This window comes from Seriola aureovittata, chromosome 4 (assembly GCF_021018895.1).
Source record: "Seriola aureovittata isolate HTS-2021-v1 ecotype China chromosome 4, ASM2101889v1, whole genome shotgun sequence".
Classification (NCBI taxonomy): Eukaryota; Metazoa; Chordata; class Actinopteri; order Carangiformes; family Carangidae; genus Seriola; species Seriola aureovittata.
The window spans coordinates 23,991,834-24,015,506 of NC_079367.1; the positions used below are offsets into that span (position 1 = coordinate 23,991,834).

Below are 23,673 nucleotides of genomic sequence, written 5' to 3' on the forward strand. Positions count from 1 at the left end.
TAACTGTGACCTTGCCACTAGTACATGGCGCTTATGTTTTAACTTTTTCTCACACCTGTTCTTCCTCAGACAACTCTCTGAGGAGAACGCCAACCTGCAGGTGCACGTGGAGAAGGAGAGCAACGAGAAGAAGCGGCTGAGTCGCACAAACGAGGAACTGCTGTGGCGTCTTCAGACTGGCGAGCTGAGCCCTCGCATGTCCCCTAGCTCCTCCCCCATCCATAGCTCCTCCCCCATCAATCGGCCATCCTCCGGACAAGGCTCCCCCGCCCGTCCACACTCCTACCATCAATGACACTCTCAATGGAAGCTCTTGTGTCGAACGCTTTCTTTTATCCGGCATTGGAAGCCCTGATTTTTTTGAGACTCTGTTGAATGTTCCTCTCAGATAGATTTTACACAACGTAGATGGACAAACACAAATAAGTTTGTTTCTTGGGAAATGCCAACCCGCCCATGTGATGCATTTCCAAAGTCAAACGCCAGGAATTTTAATCTCTGACCTAAAGAATTGTATTAATGATCGCGCTTCTTATTATTCGTAAGGGAATTCTCTGCCCTCCTCTTTTTCTATTCCACCCGAACGCCCCACAAAGCTGCGACACTGCAGCAGATGAAAGACCTGGTCATTGTAGACGTCATAGAGCAGTGCCTCATTTCCATGTTTTCACCTCCATCTACATCCCCACCCTCTCATCCAGCGCTCAGGATGACGGATGAACGAGAAATGCAAACATCAAAAGTACAACAATGAACACAAGAAGCGCCTTTGCTGTCCAGTCTCTCCCACCAGCAACGGCACGGGCAATACGTCTAAGTAAAAATCACAAAACTACCTTTAGTAAGTTACTCTCAAAGTGTGGATTCTTCTCTGGGGCAAGTCAACATTTACATGCTGAAATATTTCATGTATCAGGAGTGTATGAATGACGACCTAGCCATCTAACCTCAATCATCCACCCTACTTTTTTCCTTAAACAGCTAGATATCAGCGCGGACCTGAAATGTATGATTAAGACAACATAACAACTCATAAATCTATTGAACTGCCACCACGGTTTAGCTATGTTATTTATCATAATTTGTAAAAACTGTACATGTATTGATCTCTTTAAAGCATGTTCCGTCTTCCAGTTATAATGAACTTTATTTTAGGATTACCTACAGTGTGACGAAATGGAGTGGAGGGGTGAAGGTTACTTCTCGTTTCCAGTGACACAGAGCAGGATTTATTCAAATGAAACCAAGAGAAAAAAAGATAATAGTATTATACATTTCAGACTAATCTTATATTTTTCAGGTGAGTTGATTCTCCCTCACCTGTAGTCGTCTTAAGAAAGTATAAGTGTTTCTGAATGCCTCTCAGTTGAGTGCATACCTCTGCCAAAGTAAAGTATTAATGAGAATGTCAAAAAATGCCCTATTTCACAGTGTTGAGGAAAGTGATGAAAAAAATTCCTGGATCTTGCCCCTTTCACCGGATCCACTCCAAAAATCTACTGTATTTTTCCCTGTCTCATGCCCCATCCCTCTAACAAGCTTGGTGTAAATCGGTTCAGCACTTTCTTTGCGTAATCCTGCAAACTAACAAACAAACAAACAAACATGGGTGAAAACAAAAGTGCAGGATCTGTAGAAACCACCAAAGATGAAATCATTAAACACAGCAGCTCATCATGTATTATAGCATCACGTACTATGTCATATGTCTGGAGGTACAGTAACTGCTGCAGAATCAGCCTTAAATGGTGCAGACATAGTAGTTTCCGTCACAAAGTATCGACTTGAACACATGTAAATCTCTTCATTGTGTTGCATTTGTACTGTTTTATTTTTCTTTGGTTAAGTGTACCTTATCGTTGCTCTTGCAGCCAACTGGAACTGTTTCTGTCACACTAAATGTTCTGTGTATTTTGAGATTCAACACAGAAAAACCTTGAGAACAAATCAAAAAAAAAAAAAACTGTCATGGCTTTCATCCTCCATGAATATCTCCAATTGACCTTTGGCAAACTCTTGTTGAGAAAAAAATTGGATAAAGCTGCAAGCTGTTACCTCATGTCTCATTGCAGAGAATAATCTCAGGTGTTGAGAATTATGAATCATCAAAGGGAAGCAACTGCCATAACTTTTTTTTTTGTATTACAGTAATTGTACTCTTTTTTTTAAACTTATGCTCATGTTTACATAATAGCTCGACTGTCTGTTTGTCCTTTGTATAAAATTATTTGGATGTACAGAATATGTATACATATTTCAAAGAGCATAGTGCGGTCCGCAAATATATGAAAATAGTTTGAAGAAATATTGCTTTATTATAATAATATGATTTAATAATCAGCTCCCCGGATTTAAAACGTGGAAATCTGCTCAAACAGGAATTTGGTTATAGGTGAGTTGTTTACTGTTCGGACAAGTTGATTATGTTTAACTTGGTCGCTGGTGGGTTTAGCTGTGTTCTAAAAAGGAAGTGGTGAATGATATTTCTTGCCATCAGGTACTTTGATTGCACTGATTGCCTCTGTGTCCTATGGACATGACCTAGTACTCATTTAGTGAGTGTTTGTTCCACGCTAGAATAAGAGGTTTTGTTTACAGCTCACACCCAGTGTCAGAGAGGGTTGGCGTGTCACATGGATGTCGGTACTTCTGTTGATTGTTTACTGGACTTCTGTTGTAACGATTGTATTTCAGTATTTCAGAAACCCATGCTCTGGATAAGTTTATATGAAAGCATGTCTTTATAAGGTTGTTGTGCATTATTTTTTTGTTTGACATTTCTTGTGCATTTCATATATTTATTTATTTATTTGTCCTCCCCCAGAACTGCAACTGTAGCTTAGCTGGTTAAATTATTGTGGTCAGTGATGAGACACTAACATCTATACTGTATATGTTGCACTTTGTATTTAAGTATTAAATCACAATAAGAAAATAAGTGTACAAAAGTGAGATTTGGAGTGGATATATCTTTAAATATATAATTATGACACAGAGCTCTTATATAATTAGGACCAGTGTTTAGGATTCCAGGGGATCTAGTGGCATAAATGGATTATAATATTCATAATTATGATTTCATTGGTGTATAATCACCTGAAGCTAATAATTGTTGTGTTTTCATTAGCTTATTTACACACAGAGTGGGTCTTCTTTCACGGTGCCTGCCATGTTACATCACCATGTTTCTACAGAAGCCCAGAATGGACAAGCCAAACACCTTTTTCCCTGTTAGCTAAAGGCCACCATACTTCTCCTATACACTTGGAAAGGGAGGGGTAAGGGTTATTCAGATGACACTTAATCCGACACACTGGTCCTTTGAGAAGTGAGCAGAGTGCTCTTGGACCACATCTAAAAGAGATACCACAGAGGCTTGTAACTGTAATAATATATAACAACAATAGTACGAATCTGCCTCAATTAAGCTCTTATAGGACTTGCTGGCTCTGAGATTCATCACTTCCTCTGCATGAAATTCTGCATCATATCTATGGGCAGAGGGAAGATGATGGTTGAGTTCTTCTCTGCTGCGATGGTGTTGAGCGTCTGCAGGTATCGCAGCTGGAGGCCAGAGGGCGACTCAGCGATCACCAGAGAGGCTTCTTTCAGAGCCCGGGAGGCCTTCATCTCTCCCTCTGCAGCAATGATCTGAAACACAGAAAGACAATCATTGTCTCTTGCCTCTTAGCGATCTCTTTTTTTTTAATGATTAAAAGGTATGACGAGGAAATTAAATCAGATCTTCCATCGCCCTCTCCACCTTGGCTCTGGCCTCCCGGCTGGCTTCTGCCTCCGCTGCCATGGCTCTCTGCAGCTGCTGAGGCAACTTCACATCCTTGATCTCCACACGCTCCACCTTAATACCCCACGGATCAGTGGCTTCATCCAGAGCTTCCTGCAGGGGAATATTGAATAACAGTCAGAAAACCGTTGTTATCACTGTGGAGCCTTTGATTAGCTCATTTTGGCTTTGTGGTACATTTGTTCTTTGTTTCAACCAGACGATAGTTTAATGCAAACAAGCTCTGATAAACCTAACAGCATAAGTTAATGACAGCTAGTGAAAAATGCTACGATTCAATTTTTTTGTCACTTTAAACCAAAATAGAGATAAAATGAGAATCAATTTGAGCCCTATATTCATCAGGAGGTTAGAAACATGATGATAATGTTTCTCCATGACTCCTTGATGTGTCAAGAGGCAAATATGACAAACTGTAAGAAAATCATGCCAGTTTCAGCTTTCTTTGGACTTCTTCTGCACCTAGTGGCCAAACCCGTCTACGGTGGCTGACAAGGGCAAACGCGCTGCAACGTTCCAGAACACTTCCATAAGGATAAATGAGCTGCAAATTTCGAAATGATGCAGATTCAAAAACACATACGAAAATATAAAACAAATACAACAATGGAAACCAGCAGCAACTGAAGAAACTTGCTGCATGAAGCCAAACAAACACATGAACAGCCAACACTCTGCAAAAACAAAAACACATGAACCCCCAAAACCAATGCAACAGGAAAAACGCTGCGTATCTAGACAACCCAACGGGAGTGCTCCAGGCCTCTAGGGGGAGCGCTAAGTGGAACACCCATAGACTGTATATAAGCATGCTAATGCTTGCTGCGCTTTCTGTTGCTCTTTTATAATATTGTAAAAACTACAGCTAAATGTAAAAAAAAGAACATAACGCCTTTTTATCACCTTTTTATGTCGCCTCTTCTTTCTTTCCTCATACTCTCTCATTTGGTCAAAGGTCAAAGGTCAAAGGTCCAGTCGTAGGTCTGGCCTCTCGGGTCAAAGCTCAAGCTCACGCTGAAAGTGTTCCACTTGTATTTGCTTTATATTTTCGTATTTTTGAATCTGCATCGTTTCTGAATTTGCAGCTTGTTTTTCCTAAAAGAAGTGTTTTGGGCCATTGCATCTTGTTTGTCCTTGTCGGCCACCGTACCAAACCAACACCTGATGCAGCTTTGAAAAGATAGAGTTGGAGCTCATTGCCTCACTATCTATTCAGGCTTTCAGGACCGTGAAAAGCACAGCGAATTCACCTTTGTTTTGTTTTTTTTGTCAAACATTAGCGGCAGATTTTCCTCACTGCTCGTGCTCTCTTCCCGCATGAACATATTTTGCACCTGTTCAAAATGCAAACAAATCATTGTAAGGAAAATATGGAGGGTAATGAGGTAAATATTGGACTCCTGTTTGCACAGACAGAGCAAGGTGCACAAGCTGTTTGAAGAATGCTGATGGGCAATAAATTGTATTCTCATACTGTACATTTATGTACAGGCACACCTGACTTTCAGGTTTGAATGGAGGCTAAAAATCTTGTGTTTTTGTTGCCTCCACAAATCAAAAATGACTTTAACTGATGTAGTGGCCGTGAAAACATAAATTAATTTTGACTTTATGTTCAGCCATTTCTTTTATAGTTACTAAATTGAACATTCCCACCACTGTCACAGTGTATCCTCACCTGCATGCTGACTGAGATGCCCTCTCTGTCAGACAACAGCTCTGCAAGGTTCTTGGTACCGAGCACATTCCTCAGGGTGGTTTGAGCCAGCAGGCGAGTAGACGAGTGTGCGCTGGAGACATTGGCCACAGATGAGATCGGGCAGTGTATGCGAAAGTACACCACGCCATCCACAGACACTGTCACTGAGTCTTTGGTGAGGATCTCCAAAGGTACAAAAACAAACGTTGCAGTTATGATGCTGCTACTATTTTGTCATCGTCCAGGAAGATGATGGATATTTCTTATTAATGACAGAAACTGTAGACAAGTTATGATACAGGAGAGTTTGAGAGACACAGATGATATCCCAACGTTTGATGTAAATGGAGCAAATGCAAATGCTAAAAGAAAATGTACCTCTTGTGGAGGAATGTCAAAGGACACAGTTCTCAGATCCACTTTCACAAAGTTATCAGTGCAGGGCAGAACAAAGAAAAGTCCTGCAAAGAAATAAACATCCTGATTTTTATTTTAAGTATCCATCACAGACAATAAAAATTTTCACAATATATTCAGACCATCCTACACTGCAGAAGTTCTAACAGGATGAAATAAGAAAATTCACTGATTCACTGAGCATCAAACTAGCTTGTATGTAACCACTTTCAGACAGAAGTCCGATCCAACTCCACTGAACAGAACTCTATAGTGTCAAACATACTGGATCATAGCCTCAAACCAACTTTCTAAAAATAAAAAATTCTTTTCAGCCAGGAAACCAGTTTCTGTATCTTTCCCCCCTACAGCGTATTGTCATGCATGTAGCACATTAAATGACAAACCTGGCCCTTTAGGCTTCCTGTCTGTGATCCGGCCGAGTCTGAAAATGACGGCTCGCTCGTATTCATTCACGATCTGGATGTTAGAAAAACAAACAGTCATGCAAAGAATATACGAAAGACCAAAAACAAATCAGAAAAAAGACGATGATATCAGCCACATAAGTGAACTAAATGCAAATGCATGACTGTAAGTCCACCCTCATGACTATCCTGACTGAGCCGGCCAGTGTTATATAAAGTATCAGCCACTCGCTGTCATCCATTACATGAACTGAAACTGAAACTTCCTCCACATATTGGCTTAAAAGAGAAAGAACTACAGCCCCTTTAATGAATTTAAAAAAAAAAAAAAAAGATGTTTTTGTGTCCTTTCACTCAAAAAGCTTATAGACTTTTAGAAAGCCAGACTGATGGATTCCGTTTAAGGTTTTCCTGACCTGCCAAAAATTCATGAGGGATATTGATGAAACTTGGTTGGAATTTAAAAAAGGTCATAAAGAAACAAGAGCGGTGAATGCTAACTAAAAAAAAACTGATACAAGGACGCTGATTTCTGCATTGGCTTTCAGACACAAATAGAAGTCTAATCTTAATCAGTAGCATTATACATCAATGAGGATATACTCTACCTTCACACACATAAATATTGCAAGCGGGAAGGTTGCTATTATAAAGAGGAGGGATGCGAGGACCAACAGCCAACCGAAACATCCCAGTCTCCCTGAGTTTTTGTCTGTAAAGAGTGGAAAACACTTTAGAGTCTTTAAAGCACAGTACACACTATAGAGTGCTTTGCATATTTTCAATGGCACCTTTGTTCAACACATGTGTGCCTTTTCAATCCAGACAGAAGACAGTTGTAGTGATTTTGTAGTCACACAATTAAACAGTAATATGGTCCAGTGGGACGGCACCTTTTACTAAAGGTGACACAAAACATTCACTCAGTCAGGCAGCGAGGTGCAGTGGATACACACTCCTTATTTGTCATTAATGATGTAATTAATCTCTGAGGGAAGTAACATCACTTCAAGTTCACCTGAGTCACACAGTGTTGTGTAAAGCTACTGAACTATTGATATAACATTTCATAACAAAAACAAACAAACACAATTTTGAGGGCCCAAAGACAAGGCTGGCCCAAAGCATAAGCTAACTAAGCAGCTGCTTAGGGCCCATATATATATTTGAAGGCTAAGACTGTCATATAAATGTACACAGAGTATAGAGAAGGATTGGTAACTATCCAATTACCAACTATCATATTTCCATGTCGTTATATTATGCATTGATTTGTTTAGTGCTGCTGCACGTCCTTTATCCAAATGGACAATTTTCTCTGGGGTACAGTGCTGAAATACAACACTAATGTATTTTAACATGTTGCAGAATAAAATGCCCGATGCACATGGCGACAGGGGGGTTGCATATGGAAGGTAGGAATTTATTTTTATAACTTACTATAATACTACTTTTTATGCCTTACTCTACTATGGTGTTTTTTTGTGACTTAATTACTATACTATGGGTCTTTATGCTTTACTATACTATAACGTTTTTATGCCTTATGGCTTTTTTGTTGTACGATGAATATTAATGAATTACTATACTATGACTCTTATATGGGGTGGCAAGATGGTGCACTGGTTGGAATCGTCGCCTGGGGTCCTTTCCGTGTGGAGTTTGCATGTTCTTCCTGTGCCTGCATGGAGGTACTCTGGCTTCCTCCTGCTGTCCAAAGACATGAACATTAGGTTAACTGGCAACTCTAATGTGTTATGGCTTTTCATGCCATACTATGCTATGACCTTTTTTTGACTTGCCATACTAGGAAGTTTTTATGACTTACTATCCTATGTCATTTCTATGCCTTACTATACTATGACTTTTTTATACCTGACTATACTGTGACTTTTTTATGACTTACTCTGCTATGACTTTTTTATACCTGACTATACTGTGACTTTTTTATTCTTTACAAGACATTGGGGATTTTTTATGCCTTACTATTGTATGACTCTTTATGGCAAATTATACTTCTATACCTACACCTTTTCTATACCATACTATACTATGACTTTTTTTTATTTACTATACTATGACATTTTTATGACTTACTATGCCGTTTTTTATGATTACTATCGTAGCTCATTTTTTTTGCCTTACTATACAGTGACATTTTTATGACTTACTATATTATGACTTTTTTATGTCTTACTATACAGTAACGTTTTTATTCCTTACTATACTATACATGGGATCTTTTTGGGTTCTCCGACTTCCTCCCGGTGTCCAGAAACATGCACATCACGTTAAATGGCAACTCCAATGCCTTAGTATTCTATGCCTTGCTACTGCCGGGATGAGTACATGATTTATTTCCAGTGTTCAAAAGTCACCCTGATCATATTCTGGTTTTGAGAAATGTCTTGATATAAAAGACTCTGATATAAAACAATGTCACATCCCTCCATCATGTATTATGTGGGAAATATCTCATATTCTGTCTTGTTTTTTTTAATAAAACAAGAGGCAACATGTCTTCAAACTGGCATTTAAAGGGTTAAAATCCTGAAAACTAATAATCATTTGGTAGGTTTGAGCAGAACTGGTTTAAGAGATTTATGCAAAAAAAGCAGAAAAAAATATTGATATATGATGATTTTATAGCATTTTCTTTGTGTGTCCTTTTTTGGACGCGAGGAACCCCAGAGGGTACAAAATGTGTTACCAGTGTATAATAGACCTGTAACAGTAACTGACATTAGATTTTAAAAATATGTAAAAAAAGACACTTTCTTGCAGAAATCCATACCTTCAGCTGTAACACAGCCAAAATGATCAGCAAATCAAAAAAGAAAAGTAAAGAAAATGTCCAAAAAAGGACAGAGGGACCCCTGAGGGTTAATAAATCCCATGAACCGCTATTTAAATTACCACTATTATTTTTTTTTCTGTGCTAAATTTAACATTACTGGGGAGGAGAGCAACGCGACTAGAAGTGACAGGGAGAGAGGGCTAGTAGCTTCTCCTCTCCTCTGTCTCAGCGGAGACCGTCACAACTTCATTCACTCTTTTAACAAAACAAAAAAAAAGCAACGAAGGAAGCAGTAAATGGAAATTTTATGCCATACTATACTATGACGTTTTTTGCCATTTTTATGCCTTATTATACTGTGATGTTTTTTTGAAATTTTATGCCATACAATACTATGACGTTTTTTGACATTTTTATGCTCTACTATAATATGACTTTTTTTGGCATTTTTTTGCCTTACTATACTGTGACGTTTTGTGCCTGACTATACTATGACGTTTTTTGCCATTTTTATGCCTTATTATACTATGACGTTTTTTGAAATTTTATGCCATACTATACTATGACGTTTTTTGCCATTTTTATGCTCTACTATAATATGTATTTTTTTGGCATTTCTATGCCTTACTATACTGTGACGTTTTGTGCCTGACTATACTATGACGTTTTTTGCCATTTTTATGCCTTATTATACTATGACGTTTTTTGAAATTTTATGCCATACTATACTATGACGTTTTTTGCCATTTTTATGCCTTATTATACTATGACGTTTTTTGAAATTTTATGCCATACAATACTATGACGTTTTTTGACATTTTTATGCTCTACTATAATATGACTTTTTTTGGCATTTTTTTGCCTTACTATACTGTGACGTTTTGTGCCTGACTATACTATGACGTTTTTTGCCATTTTTATGCCATATTATACTATGACGTTTTTTGAAATTTTATACTATACTATGATGTTTTTCCATCCATACCTTCAGCTGTAACACAGCCAAAATGATCAGCAAATCAAAAAAGAAAAGTAAAGAAAATGTCCAAAAAAGGACAGAGGGACCCCTGAGGGTTAATAAATCCCATGAACCGCTATTTAAATTACCACTATTATGTTTTTTTCTGTGCTAAATTTAACATTACTGGGGAGGAGAGCAACGCGACTAGAAGTGACAGCGAGAGAGGGCTAGTAGCTTCTCCTCTTCTCTGTCTCAGCGGAGACCGTCACAACTTCATTCACTCTTTTAACAAAACAAAAAAAAAGCAACGAAGGAAGCAGTAAATGGAAATTTTATGCCATACTATACTATGACGTTTTTTGGCGTTTAATGCCTTACCATACTGTGACGTTTTTATGACCTTTCATGCCTTTATATACTATTATGTTTTTGTGACATTTTATGCCATACTATACAATGACATTTTTTGACATATTCAAGTCACGCTATATGATTACGTTTTTTGACATTTTTTTGAATTACTATACTTTGATTTTTTCATGACATTTTATGCCTAATGGACAATCTTTTGTGATATCTCATGGATTAGTATACTAAAATATCCTTAATACTTTGCTATACTATGAGCTTCTGATGTAGAAGTATTGTGGTACAATGGTCAGGACTACTGCCTAACACTGACAAGGTCATGCGTTCAATCCCTGTTTTGGGGCTTTACTGTCCTATGATGCTTTTTGGCATTTTTATGCCTTACTATACTATGACGTTTTTTGAAATTTTATGGCATACTATACTATGACGTTTTTTGACATTTTCACGCAATAGTACACAATGAAGTTTTTTGGCATTTTTATGCCTTACTATACTGTGACGTTTTATGCCATACTATACTATGATGTTTTTTGACATTTTTATGACTTAATATACTATGACATTTTTTGAAATTGTATGCATTACTATACTATGACGTTTTTTGAAATTTTATGCCATACTATACTATGACATTTTTTGCCATTTTTATGCCTTATTATACTATGATGTTTTTTTGAAATTTTATGCCATACAATACTATGACGTTTTTTGACATTTTTATGCTCTACTATAATATGACTTTTTTTGGCATTTTTTTGCCTTACTATACTGTGACGTTTTATGCCTGACTATACTATGACGTTTTTTGCCATTTTTATGCCTTATTATACTTTGACGTTTTTTGAAATTTTATGCCATACTATACTATGACGTTTTTTGCCATTTTTATGCTCTACTATAATATGTATTTTTTTGGCATTTTTATGCCTTACTATACTGTGACGTTTTGTGCCTGACTATACTATGATGTTTTTTTGTCATTTTATGCCTTAGTATACTATGACATTTTTTTAAATTTTATGCCATACTATACTATGACGTTTTTTTCCATTTTTATGCCTTATTATACTATGATGTTTTTTTGAAATTTTATGCCATACAATACTATGAAGTTTTTTGGCATTTTTATGCCTTACTATACTATGACGTTTTGTGCCTGACTATACTATGAGTTTTTTGGGAATTTTCACGCAATACTATACAATGACATTTTTTTGGCATTTTTATGCCTTACTATACTATGATGTTCTATGATATTTCAAGGAGTAGTATACTGATATTTCATATATCTTGCTATACAATGACTTTGCAATGCAGCAGCATCGTGGTGCGATGGTTGGGACTATTCCCTCACACTGAGAAGGTCAAGGGTTCAAAGCCTGGTTTCAGACTTTATAATCCTGTGATGTTTTTTGATAGTTTCACGCTACAGTACGCGATTAAGTTTTTTGGCATTTTTATATGCCTTACTATACTTTGACGTTTTATGCCTTACAATACTATGACGTTTTATGATATTTCACGGAGTAGTATACTGATATTTTATATACCTTGCTATACAATGAGCTTTAACAAAACAAAAAAAAAAACAACGAAGGAAGCAGTAAATGGACTTACATATTTAAGACCTAACTAAATGTAATTTAAGACCTAACATGCGGCTAATGTAAAGCTAAATCATTTCGGCTGTGTTACAGCTGAAGGTATGGATGGAAAAACGTCATACTATAGTATAAAATTTCAAAAAACGTCATAGTATAATAAGGCATAAAAATGGCAAAAAACGTCATAGTATAGTATGGCATAAAATTTCAAAAATGTCATAGTATAATATGGCATAAAAATGGCAAAAAACGTCATAGTATAGTCAGGCACAAAACGTCACAGTATAGTAAGGCATAAAAATGCCAAAAAAATACATATTATAGTAGAGCATAAAAATGTCAAAAAACGTCATAGTATTGTATGGCATAAAATTTCAAAAAATGTCATAGTATACTAAGGCATAAAAATGGAAAAAAAACGTCATAGTATAGTCAGGCACAAAACGTCACAGTATAGTAAGGCATAAAAATGCCCAAAAAAAAGTCATATTCTAGTAGAGCATAAAAATGGCAAAAAACGTCATAGTATAGTCAGGCACAAAACGTCACAGTATAGTAAGGCATAAAAATGCCAAAAAAATACATATTATAGTAGAGCATAAAAATGGCAAAAAACGTCATAGTATAGTATGGCATAAAATTTCAAAAAACGTCATAGTATAATAAGGCATAAAAATGGAAAAAAAACGTCATAGTATAGTCAGGCACAAAACGTCACAGTATAGTAAGGCAAAAAAATGCCAAAAAAAGTCATATTATAGTAGAGCATAAAAATGTCAAAAAACGTCATAGTATTGTATGGCATAAAATTTCAAAAAAACATCATAGTATAATAAGGCATAAAAATGGCAAAAAACGTCATAGTATAGTATGGCATAAAATTTCAAAAAATGTCATAGTATACTAAGGCATAAAAGTGACAAAAAAACGTCATAGTATAGTCAGGCACAAAACGTCACAGTATAGTAAGGCATAAAAATGCCAAAAAAATACATATTATAGTAGAGCATAAAAATGGCAAAAAACGTCATAGTATAGTCAGGCACAAAACGTCACAGTATAGTAAGGCAAACAAATGCCAAAAAAAGTCATATTATAGTAGAGCATAAAAATGTCAAAAAACGTCATAGTATTGTATGGCATAAAATTTCAAAAAAACATCATAGTATAATAAGGCATAAAAATGGCAAAAAATGTCATAGTATAGTATGGCATAAAATTTCAAAAAACGTCATAGTATAGCATGGCATAAAATTTCAAAAAATGTCATAATATATTAAGTCATAAAAATGGCAAAAAACATCATAGTATAGTATGGCATAAAACGTCACAGTATAGTAAGGCATAAAAATGCCAAAAAACTTCATTGTGTACTATTGCGTGAAAATGTCAAAAAACGTCATAGTATAGTAAGGCATAAAAATGCCAAAAAGCATCATAGGACAGTAAAGCCCCAAAACAGGGATTGAACGCATGACCTTGTCAGTGTTAAGCAGTAGTCCTGACCATTGTACCACAATACTTCTACATCAGAAGCTCATAGTATAGCAAGGTATTAAGGATATTTTAGTATACTAATCCATGAGATATCACAAAAGATTGTCCATTAGGCATAAAATGTCACGAAAAAATCAAAGTATAGTAATGCAAAAAAATGTCAAAAAACGTAATCATATAGCGTGACTTGAATATGTCAAAAAATGTCATTGTATAGTATGGCATAAAATGTCACAAAAACATAATAGTATATAAAGGCATGAAAGGTCATAAAAACGTCACAGTATGGTAAGGCATTAAACGCCAAAAAACATCACAGTATCATAAGGTATAAAAATGGCAAAAAACATCATAGTATAGTAAGGCAAAAAATATATCAAAAAGGACCATAGGACAGTAAAGCCCCAAACCAGGGATTGAACCCATGACCTTGCCAGTGTGAGGCAGCAGTCCTGACCATTGTACAACAATACTTCTGCATCACAAGCTCATGGTATAGCATGATATTAAGGATATTTTTAGCATACTAATCCATGATATATCACAAAAGATTGTCCATTAGGCATAAAATGTCATGAAAACATAATTGTATAGTAAGACATATAAATATCAAAAAACATCATAGTATAGTATGGCATAAAATTTCAAAAAACGTCATAGTATAGCATGGCATAAAATTTCAAAAAATGTCATAGTATATTAAGTCATAAAAATGGCAAAAAACATCATAGTATAGTATGGCATAAAACGTCACAGTATAGTAAGGCATAAAAATGCCAAAAAACTTCATTGTGTACTATTGCGTGAAAATGTCAAAAAACGTCATAGTATAGTATGCCATAAAATGTCAAAAAACGTCATAGTATAGTAAGGCATAAAAAATGCAAAAAAGCATCATAGGACAGTAAAGCCCCAAAACAGGGATTGAACGCATGACCTTGTCAGTGTTAGGCAGTAGTCCTGACCATTGTACCACAATACTTCTACATCAGAAGCTCATAGTATAGCAAGGTATTAAGGATATTTTAGTATACTAATCCATGAGATATCACAAAAGATTGTCCATTAGGCATAAAATGTCACGAAAAAATCAAAGTATAGTAATGCAAAAAAATGGCAAAAAACGTAATCATATAGCGTGACTTGAATATGTCAAAAAATGTCATTGTATAGTATGGCATAAAATGTCACAAAAACATAATAGTATATAAAGGCATGAAAGGTCATAAAAACGTCACAGTATGGTAAGGCATTAAACGCCAAAAAACATCACAGTATCATAAGGTATAAAAATGGCAAAAAACATCATAGTATAGTAAGGCAAAAAATATATCAAAAAGGACCATAGGACAGTAAAGCCCCAAACCAGGGATTGAACCCATGACCTTGCCAGTGTGAGGCAGCAGTCCTGACCATTGTACAACAATACTTCTGCATCACAAGCTCATGGTATATCATGATATTAAGGATATTTTTAGCATACTAATCCATGATATATCACAAAAGATTGTCCATTAGGCATAAAATGTCATGAAAACATAATTGTATATTAAGACATATAAATATCAAAAAACATCACAGTATAGGATTGCGCAAAAATGTCACAGTATATAAAAGCCTGAAACCAGGGTTTGAACCCTTGCCCTTCTCAGTGTGAGGGAACAGTCCTAACCATTCTACCACCATGCTGCTGCATTATGAACGCCTTGTATAGAAAGGTATATAAAATATCAGTATACTACTCCGTGACATATCATAAAAAATCATAGTATTGTGAGGCATAAAATATTATAGTATAGTAAGGCATAAAAATGGAAAAACAATTCATCGTATACTGTGGTGTGAAAATATCAAAAAGTATCATAAGAGAGTAAAGCCCCAAACTAGGGTTTGAACCCATGACCTTCTCATTGTGAAGCAACAATCCTAACCATTGTACCACGATGCTGCTGCATCACAATTTAATGGTATAGCAAGATATTAAGAATATCTTAGCATACTAATCCATGATATATCATAAAAGGTTATTGTCCATTAGGCATAGAATGTCATGAAAACATCATTGTATAGTAAGGCATAAAAATGTCAAAAAACATCATAGTTTAGGATGGCGCAAAAATGTCACAGCATATAAAAGCCTAAAAACAGGGTTTGAACCCTTGCCCTTCTCAGTGTGAGGCTATAGTCCTAACCATCATACCACCATGCTGCTGGATCACTAACTCATTGTATAGCAAGGTATATAAAATATCAGTATACTACTCCGTGAAATATCATAAAAACGTCATAGTATTGTAAGGCATAAAACGTCAAAGTATAGTAAGGCATATAAAAATGCCAAAAAAACTTAATCGCGTACTGTAGCGTGAAACTATCAAAAAACATCACAGGATTATAAAGTCTGAAACCAGGCTTTGAACCCTTGACCTTCTCAGTGTGAGGGAACAGTCCTAACCATCGCACCACGATGCTGCTGCATTGCAGAGTCATTGTATAGCAAGATATATGAAATATCAGTATACTACTCCTTGAAATATCATAGAACATCATAGTATAGTAAGGCATAAAAATGCCAAAAAAATGTCATTGTATAGTATTGCGTGAAAATTCCCAAAAAACTCATAGTATAGTCAGGCACAAAACGTCATAGTATAGTAAGGCATAAAAATGCCAAAAAACTTCATAGTATTGTATGGCATAAAATTTAAAAAAAACATCATAGTATAATATGGCATAAAATTTCAAAAAATGTCAAAAAACGTCATAGTATAGTATGGCATAAAATTTAAAAAAATGTCATAGTATAGTATGGCATAAAATTTCAAAAAACGTCAAAGTATAATAAGGCATAAAAATGGCAAAAAACGTCATAGTATATTAAGTCATAAAAATGGCAAAAAACGTCACAGTATAGTAAGGCAAAAAAATGCCAAAAAAAGTCATATTATAGTAGAGCATAAAAATGTCAAAAAACGTCATAGTATTGTATGGCATAAAATTTCAAAAAAACATCATAGTATAATAAGGCATAAAACGTCAAAGTATAATAAGGCATAAAAATGCCAAAAAACGTCATAGTATAGTATGGCATAAAATTTCAAAAAACGTCATAGTATATTAAGTCATAAAAATGGCAAAAAACATCATAGTATAGTATGGCATAAAACGTCACAGTATAGTAAGGCATAAAAATGCCAAAAAAATACATATTATAGTAGAGCATAAAAATGGCAAAAAACGTCATAGTATAGTATGGCATAAAATTTCAAAAAATGTCATAGTATACTAAGGCATAAAAATGACAAAAAAACATCATAGTATAGTCAGGCACAAAACGTCACAGTATAGTAAGGCATAAAAATGCCAAAAAAATACATATTATAGTAGAGCATAAAAATGGCAAAAAACGTCATAGTATAGTATGGCATAAAATTTCAAAAAACATCATAGTATAATAAGGCATAAAAATGGCAAAAAATGTCATAGTATAGTATGGCATAAAATTTCAAAAAACGTCATAGTATAGTATGGCATAAAATTTCAAAAAATGTCATAGTATATTAAGTCATAAAAATGGCAAAAAACATCATAGTATAGTATGGCATAAAATGTCACAGTATAGTAAGGCATAAAAATGCCAAAAAAATACATATTATAGTAGAGCATAAAAATGGCAAAAAACGTCATAGTATAGTATGGCATAAAATTTCAAAAAATGTCATAGTATACTAAGGCATAAAAGTGACAAAAAAACGTCATAGTATAGTCAGGCACAAAACGTCACAGTATAGTAAGGCATAAAAATGCCAAAAAAATACATATTATAGTAGAGCATAAAAATGGCAAAAAACGTCATAGTATAGTATGGCATAAAATTTCAAAAAACGTCATAGTATAACAAGGCATAAAAATGGCAAAAAACGTCATAGTATAGTCAGGCACAAAACGTCACAGTATAGTAAGGCATAAAAATGCCAAAAAAAAGTCATATTATAGTAGAGCATAAAAGTGGCAAAAAACGTCATAGTATAGTATGGCATAAAATTTAAAAAAAAAATCATAGTATAATAAGGCATAAAAATGGCAAAAAACGTCATAGTATAGTATGGCATAAAATTTCAAAAAATGTCATAGTATACTAAGGCATAAAAGTGACAAAAAAACGTCATAGTATAGTCAGGCACAAAACGTCACAGTATAGTAAGGCATAAAAATGCCAAAAAAATACATATTATAGTAGAGCATAAAAATGGCAAAAACCGTCATAGTATAGTCAGGCACAAAACGTCACAGTATAGTAAGGCAAACAAATGCCAAAAAAAGTCATATTATAGTAGAGCATAAAAATGTCAAAAAACGTCATAGTATTGTATGGCATAAAATTTCAAAAAATGTCATAATATATTAAGTCATAAAAATGGCAAAAAACATCATAGTATAGTATGGCATAAAACGTCACAGTATAGTAAGGCATAAAAATGCCAAAAAACTTCATTGTGTACTATTGCGTGAAAATGTCAAAAAACGTCATAGTATAGTATGCCATAAAATTTCAAAAAACGTCATAGTATAGTAAGGCATAAAAATGCCAAAAAGCATCATAGGACAGTAAAGCCCCAAAACAGGGATTGAACGCATGACCTTGTCAGTGTTAGGCAGTAGTCCTGACCATTGTACCACAATACTTCTACATCAGAAGCTCATAGTATAGCAAGGTATTAAGGATATTTTAGTATACTAATCCATGAGATATCACAAAAGATTGTCCATTAGGCATAAAATGTCACGAAAAAATCAAAGTATAGTAATGCAAAAAAATGTCAAAAAACGTAATCATATAGCGTGACTTGAATATGTCAAAAAATGTCATTGTATAGTATGGCATAAAATGTCACAAAAACATAATAGTATATAAAGGCATGAAAGGTCATAAAAACGTCACAGTATGGTAAGGCATAAAAATGCCAAAAAAAAGTCATATTATAGTAGAGCATAAAAGTGGCAAAAAACGTCATAGTATAGTATGGCATAAAATTTAAAAAAAACATCATAGTATAATAAGGCATAAAAATGGCAAAAAACGTCATAGTATAGTATGGCATAAAATTTCAAAAAATGTCATAGTATACTAAGGCATAAAAGTGACAAAAAAACGTCATAGTATAGTCAGGCACAAAACGTCACAGTATAGTAAGGCATAAAAATGCCAAAAAAATACATATTATAGTAGAGCATAAAAATGGCAAAAAACGTCATAGTATAGCATGGCATAAAATTTCAAAAAACGTCATAGTATAATAAGGCATAAAAATGGCAAAAAACGTCACAGTATAGTCAGGCACAAAACGTCACAGTATAGTAAGGCATAAAAATGCCAAAAAAATACATATTATAGTAGAGCATAAAAATGGCAAAAAACGTCATAGTATAGTATGGCATAAAATTTCAAAAAACGTCATAGTATAATAAGGCATAAAAATGGCAAAAAACGTCACAGTATAGTCAGGCACAAAACGTCACAGTATAGTAAGGCATAAAAATGCCAAAAAAAAGTCATATTATAGTAGAGCATAAAAGTGGCAAAAAACGTCATAGTATAGTATGGCATAAAATTTCAAAAAAACATCATAGTATAATAAGGCATAAAAATGGCAAAAAACGTCATAGTATAGTCAGGCACAAAACGTCACAGTATAGTAAGGCATAAAAATGCCAAAAAAATACATATTACAGTAGAGCATAAAAATGCCAAAAAAATGTCAAAAAACGTCATAGTATAATAAGGCATAAAAATGGCAAAAAACGTCATAGTATAGTCAGGCACAAAACGTCACAGTATAGTAAGGCAAAAAAATGCCAAAAAAAGTCATATTATAGTAGAGCATAAAAATGGCAAAAACCGTCATAATATAGTCAGGCACAAAACGTCACAGTATAGTAAGGCAAACAAATGCCAAAAAAATACATATTACAGTAGAGCATAAAAATGCCAAAAAACGTCATAGTATTGTATGGCATAAAATTTCAAAAAAACATCATAGTATAATAAGGCATAAAAATGGCAAAAAACGTCATAGTATAGTATGGCATAAAATTTCAAAAAACGTCATAGTATAGTATGGCATAAAATTTCAAAAAATGTCATAGTATATTAAGTCATAAAAATGGCAAAAAACATCATAGTATAGTATGGCATAAAACGTCACAGTATAGTAAGGCATAAAAATGCCAAAAAACTTCATTGTGTACTATTGCGTGAAAATGTCAAAAAACGTCATAGTATAGTATGCCATAAAATGTCAAAAAACGTCATAGTATAGTAAGGCATAAAAATGCCAAAAAGCATCATAGGACAGTAAAGCCCCAAAACAGGGATTGAACCCATGACCTTGCCAGTGTGAGGCAGCAGTCCTGACCATTGTACCACAATACTTCTACATCAGAAGCTCATAGTATAGCAAGGTATTAAGGATATTTTAGTATACTAATCCATGAGATATCACAAAAGATTGTCCATTAGGCATAAAAATGTCACGAAAAAATCAAAGTATAGTAATGCAAAAAAATGTCAAAAAACGTAATCATATAGCGTGACTTGAATATGTCAAAAAATGTCATTGTATAGTATGGCATAAAAATGTCACAAAAACATAATAGTATATAAAGGCATGAAAGGTCATAAAAACGTCACAGTATGGTAAGGCATTAAACGCCAAAAAACATCACAGTATCATAAGGTATAAAAATGGCAAAAAACATCATAGTATAGTAAGGCAAAAAATATATCAAAAAGGACCATAGGACAGTAAAGCCCCAAACCAGGGATTGAACCCATGACCTTGCCAGTGTGAGGCAGCAGTCCTGACCATTGTACAACAATACTTCTGCATCACAAGCTCATGGTATAGCATGATATTAAGGATATTTTTAGCATACTAATCCATGATATATCACAAAAGATTGTCCATTAGGCATAAAATGTCATGAAAACATAATTGTATATTAAGACATATAAATATCAAAAAACATCATAGTATAGGATTGCGCAAAAATGTCACAGTATATAAAAGCCTGAAACCAGGGTTTGAACCCTTGCCCTTCTCAGTGTGAGGGAACAGTCCTAACCATTCTACCACCATGCTGCTGCATTATGAACGCCTTGTATAGAAAGGTATATAAAATATCAGTATACTACTCCGTGACATATCATAAAAAATCATAGTATTGTGAGGCATAAAATATTATAGTATAGTAAGGCATAAAAATGGAAAAACAATTCATCGTATACTGTGGTGTGAAAATATCAAAAAGCATCATAAGAGAGTAAAGCCCCAAACTAGGGTTTGAACCCATGACCTTCTCATTGTGAAGCAACAATCCTAACCATTGTACCACGATGCTGCTGCATCACAATTTAATGGTATAGCAAGATATTAAGAATATCTTAGCATACTAATCCATGATATATCATAAAAGGTTATTGTCCATTAGGCATAGAATGTCATGAAAACATCATTGTATAGTAAGGCATAAAAATGTCAAAAAACATCATAGTTTAGGATGGCGCAAAAATGTCACAGCATATAAAAGCCTAAAAACAGGGTTTGAACCCTTGCCCTTCTCAGTGTGAGGCTATAGTCCTAACCATCATACCACCATGCTGCTGGATCACTAACTCATTGTATAGCAAGGTATATAAAATATCAGTATACTACTCTGTGAAATATCATAAAACGTCATAGTATTGTAAGGCATAAAACGTCAAAGTATAGTAAGGCATATAAAAATGCCAAAAAACTTAATCGCGTACTGTAGCGTGAAACTATCAAAAAACATCACAGGATTATAAAGTCTGAAACCAGGCTTTGAACCCTTGACCTTCTCAGTGTGAGGGAACAGTCCTAACCATCGCACCACGATGCTGCTGCATTGCAGAGTCATTGTATAGCAAGATATATGAAATATCAGTATACTACTCCTTGAAATATCATAGAACATCATAGTATAGTAAGGCATAAAAATGCCAAAAAAATGTCATTGTATAGTATTGCGTGAAAATTCCCAAAAAACTCATAGTATAGTCAGGCACAAAACGTCATAGTATAGTAAGGCATAAAAATGCCAAAAAACTTCATAGTATTGTATGGCATAAAATTTCAAAAAAACATCATAGTATAATAAGGCATAAAAATGGAAAAAAACGTCATAGTATAGTATGGCATAAAAATGGAAAAAAACGTCATAGTATAGTATGGCATAAAATTTAAAAAAATGTCATAGTATACTAAGGCATAAAAATGACAAAAAAACATCATAGTATAGTCAGGCACAAAACGTCACAGTATAGTAAGGCATAAAAATGCCAAAAAAATACATATTATAGTAGAGCATAAAAATGGCAAAAAACGTCATAGTATAGTATGGCATAAAATTTCAAAAAACGTCAAAGTATAATAAGGCATAAAAATGGCAAAAAACGTCATAGTATAGTCAGGCATAAAACGTCACAGTATAGTAAGGCAAAAAAATGCCAAAAAAAGTCATATTATAGTAGAGCATAAAAATGTCAAAAAACGTCATAGTATTGTATGGCATAAAATTTCAAAAAAACATCATAGTATAATAAGGCATAAAAATGGCAAAAAATGTCATAGTATAGTATGGCATAAAATTTCAAAAAATGTCATAGTATATTAAGTCATAAAAATGGCAAAAAACATCATAGTATAGTCAGGCATAAAACGTCACAGTATAGTAAGGCATAAAAATGCCAAAAAAAATACATATTATAGTAGAGCATAAAAATGCCAAAAAACGTCATAGTATAGTATGGCATAAAATTTCAAAAAATGTCATAGTATACTAAGGCATAAAAGTGACAAAAAAACGTCATAGTATAGTCAGGCACAAAACGTCACAGTATAGTAAGGCATAAAAATGCCAAAAAAATACATATTACAGTAGAGCATAAAAATGGAAAAAAACGTCATAGTATAGTATGGCATAAAATTTCAAAAAACGTCATAGTATAATAAGGCATAAAAATGGCAAAAAACGTCTTAGTATAGTCAGGCACAAAACGTCACAGTATAGTAAGGCAAAAAAATGCCAAAAAAAAGTCATATTATAGTAGAGCATAAAAATGGAAGAAACGTCATAGTATAATATGGCATAAAATTTCAAAAAACGTCATAATATAATAAGGCATAAAAATGGCAAAAAACATCATAGTATAGTCAGGCACAAAACGTCACAGTATAGTAAGGCATAAAAATGCCAAAAAAAAATTAATATTCTAGTAGAGCATAAAAATGGCAAAAAACGTCATAGTATTGTATGGCACAAAACGTCACAGTATAGTAAGGCAAAAAAATGCCAAAAAAAGTCATATTATAGTAGAGCATAAAAATGTCAAAAAACGTCATAGTATTGTATGGCATAAAATTTCAAAAAATGTCATATTATACTAAGGCATAAAAATGACAAAAAACCGTCATAGTATAGTCAGGCACAAAACGTCACAGTATAGTAAGGCATAAAAATGCCAAAAAAATACATATTACAGTAGAGCATAAAAATGGCAAAAAACGTCATAGTATAGTATGGCATAAAATTTCAAAAAACGTCATAGTATAATAAGGCATAAAAATGGCAAAAAACGTCATAGTATAGTCAGGCACAAAACGTCACAGTATAGTAAGGCAAAAAAATGCCAAAAAAATACATATTATAGTAGAGCATAAAAATGGAAGAAACGTCATAGTATAGTATGGCATAAAATTTCAAAAAACGTCATAATATAATAAGGCATAAAAATGGCAAAAAACGTCATAGTATTGTATGGCATAAAATTTCAAAAAAAATCATAGTATAATAAGGCATAAAAATGGCAAAAAACGTCATAGTATAGTATGGCATAAAATTTCAAAAAATGTCATATTATACTAAGGCATAAAAATGACAAAAAACCGTCATAGTATAGTCAGGCACAAAACGTCACAGTATAGTAAGGCATAAAAATGCCAAAAAAATACATATTACAGTAGAGCATAAAAATGTCAAAAAACGTCATAGTATAGTATGGCATAAAATTTCAAAAAACGTCATCGTATAA

At 34.0% G+C, this 23,673-nt stretch overlaps 2 protein-coding genes across 4 annotated transcripts in view; one reads left to right on the forward strand and one right to left on the reverse strand.

Moving 5' to 3' along the window:
* mtus2b (microtubule associated tumor suppressor candidate 2b) overlaps positions 1 to 2,952 on the forward strand; it is a 27,888-nt gene extending 24,936 nt beyond the window's left edge. For all 3 annotated transcript variants that reach the window (XM_056374722.1, XM_056374723.1, XM_056374724.1), the window contains exon 15: positions 70 to 2,952. In XM_056374722.1, coding sequence (XP_056230697.1) covers positions 70 to 295 — 226 coding nt within the window. In that variant the 3' untranslated portion in view covers positions 296 to 2,952. The remainder of the gene's footprint in view (positions 1 to 69) is intronic.
* stoml3a (stomatin (EPB72)-like 3a) overlaps positions 2,719 to 23,673 on the reverse strand; it is a 26,034-nt gene continuing 5,079 nt past the window's right edge. Inside the window, exons 2-7 of the mRNA XM_056374725.1 lie at positions 6,937 to 7,040; positions 6,308 to 6,380; positions 5,883 to 5,965; positions 5,484 to 5,687; positions 3,764 to 3,898; positions 2,719 to 3,651 (exon numbers count right to left, since the gene is read on the reverse strand). Of these exons, the coding sequence (XP_056230700.1) occupies positions 3,460 to 3,651; positions 3,764 to 3,898; positions 5,484 to 5,687; positions 5,883 to 5,965; positions 6,308 to 6,380; positions 6,937 to 7,040 (791 nt within the window). The 3' untranslated portion in view covers positions 2,719 to 3,459. The remainder of the gene's footprint in view (positions 3,652 to 3,763; positions 3,899 to 5,483; positions 5,688 to 5,882; positions 5,966 to 6,307; positions 6,381 to 6,936; positions 7,041 to 23,673) is intronic.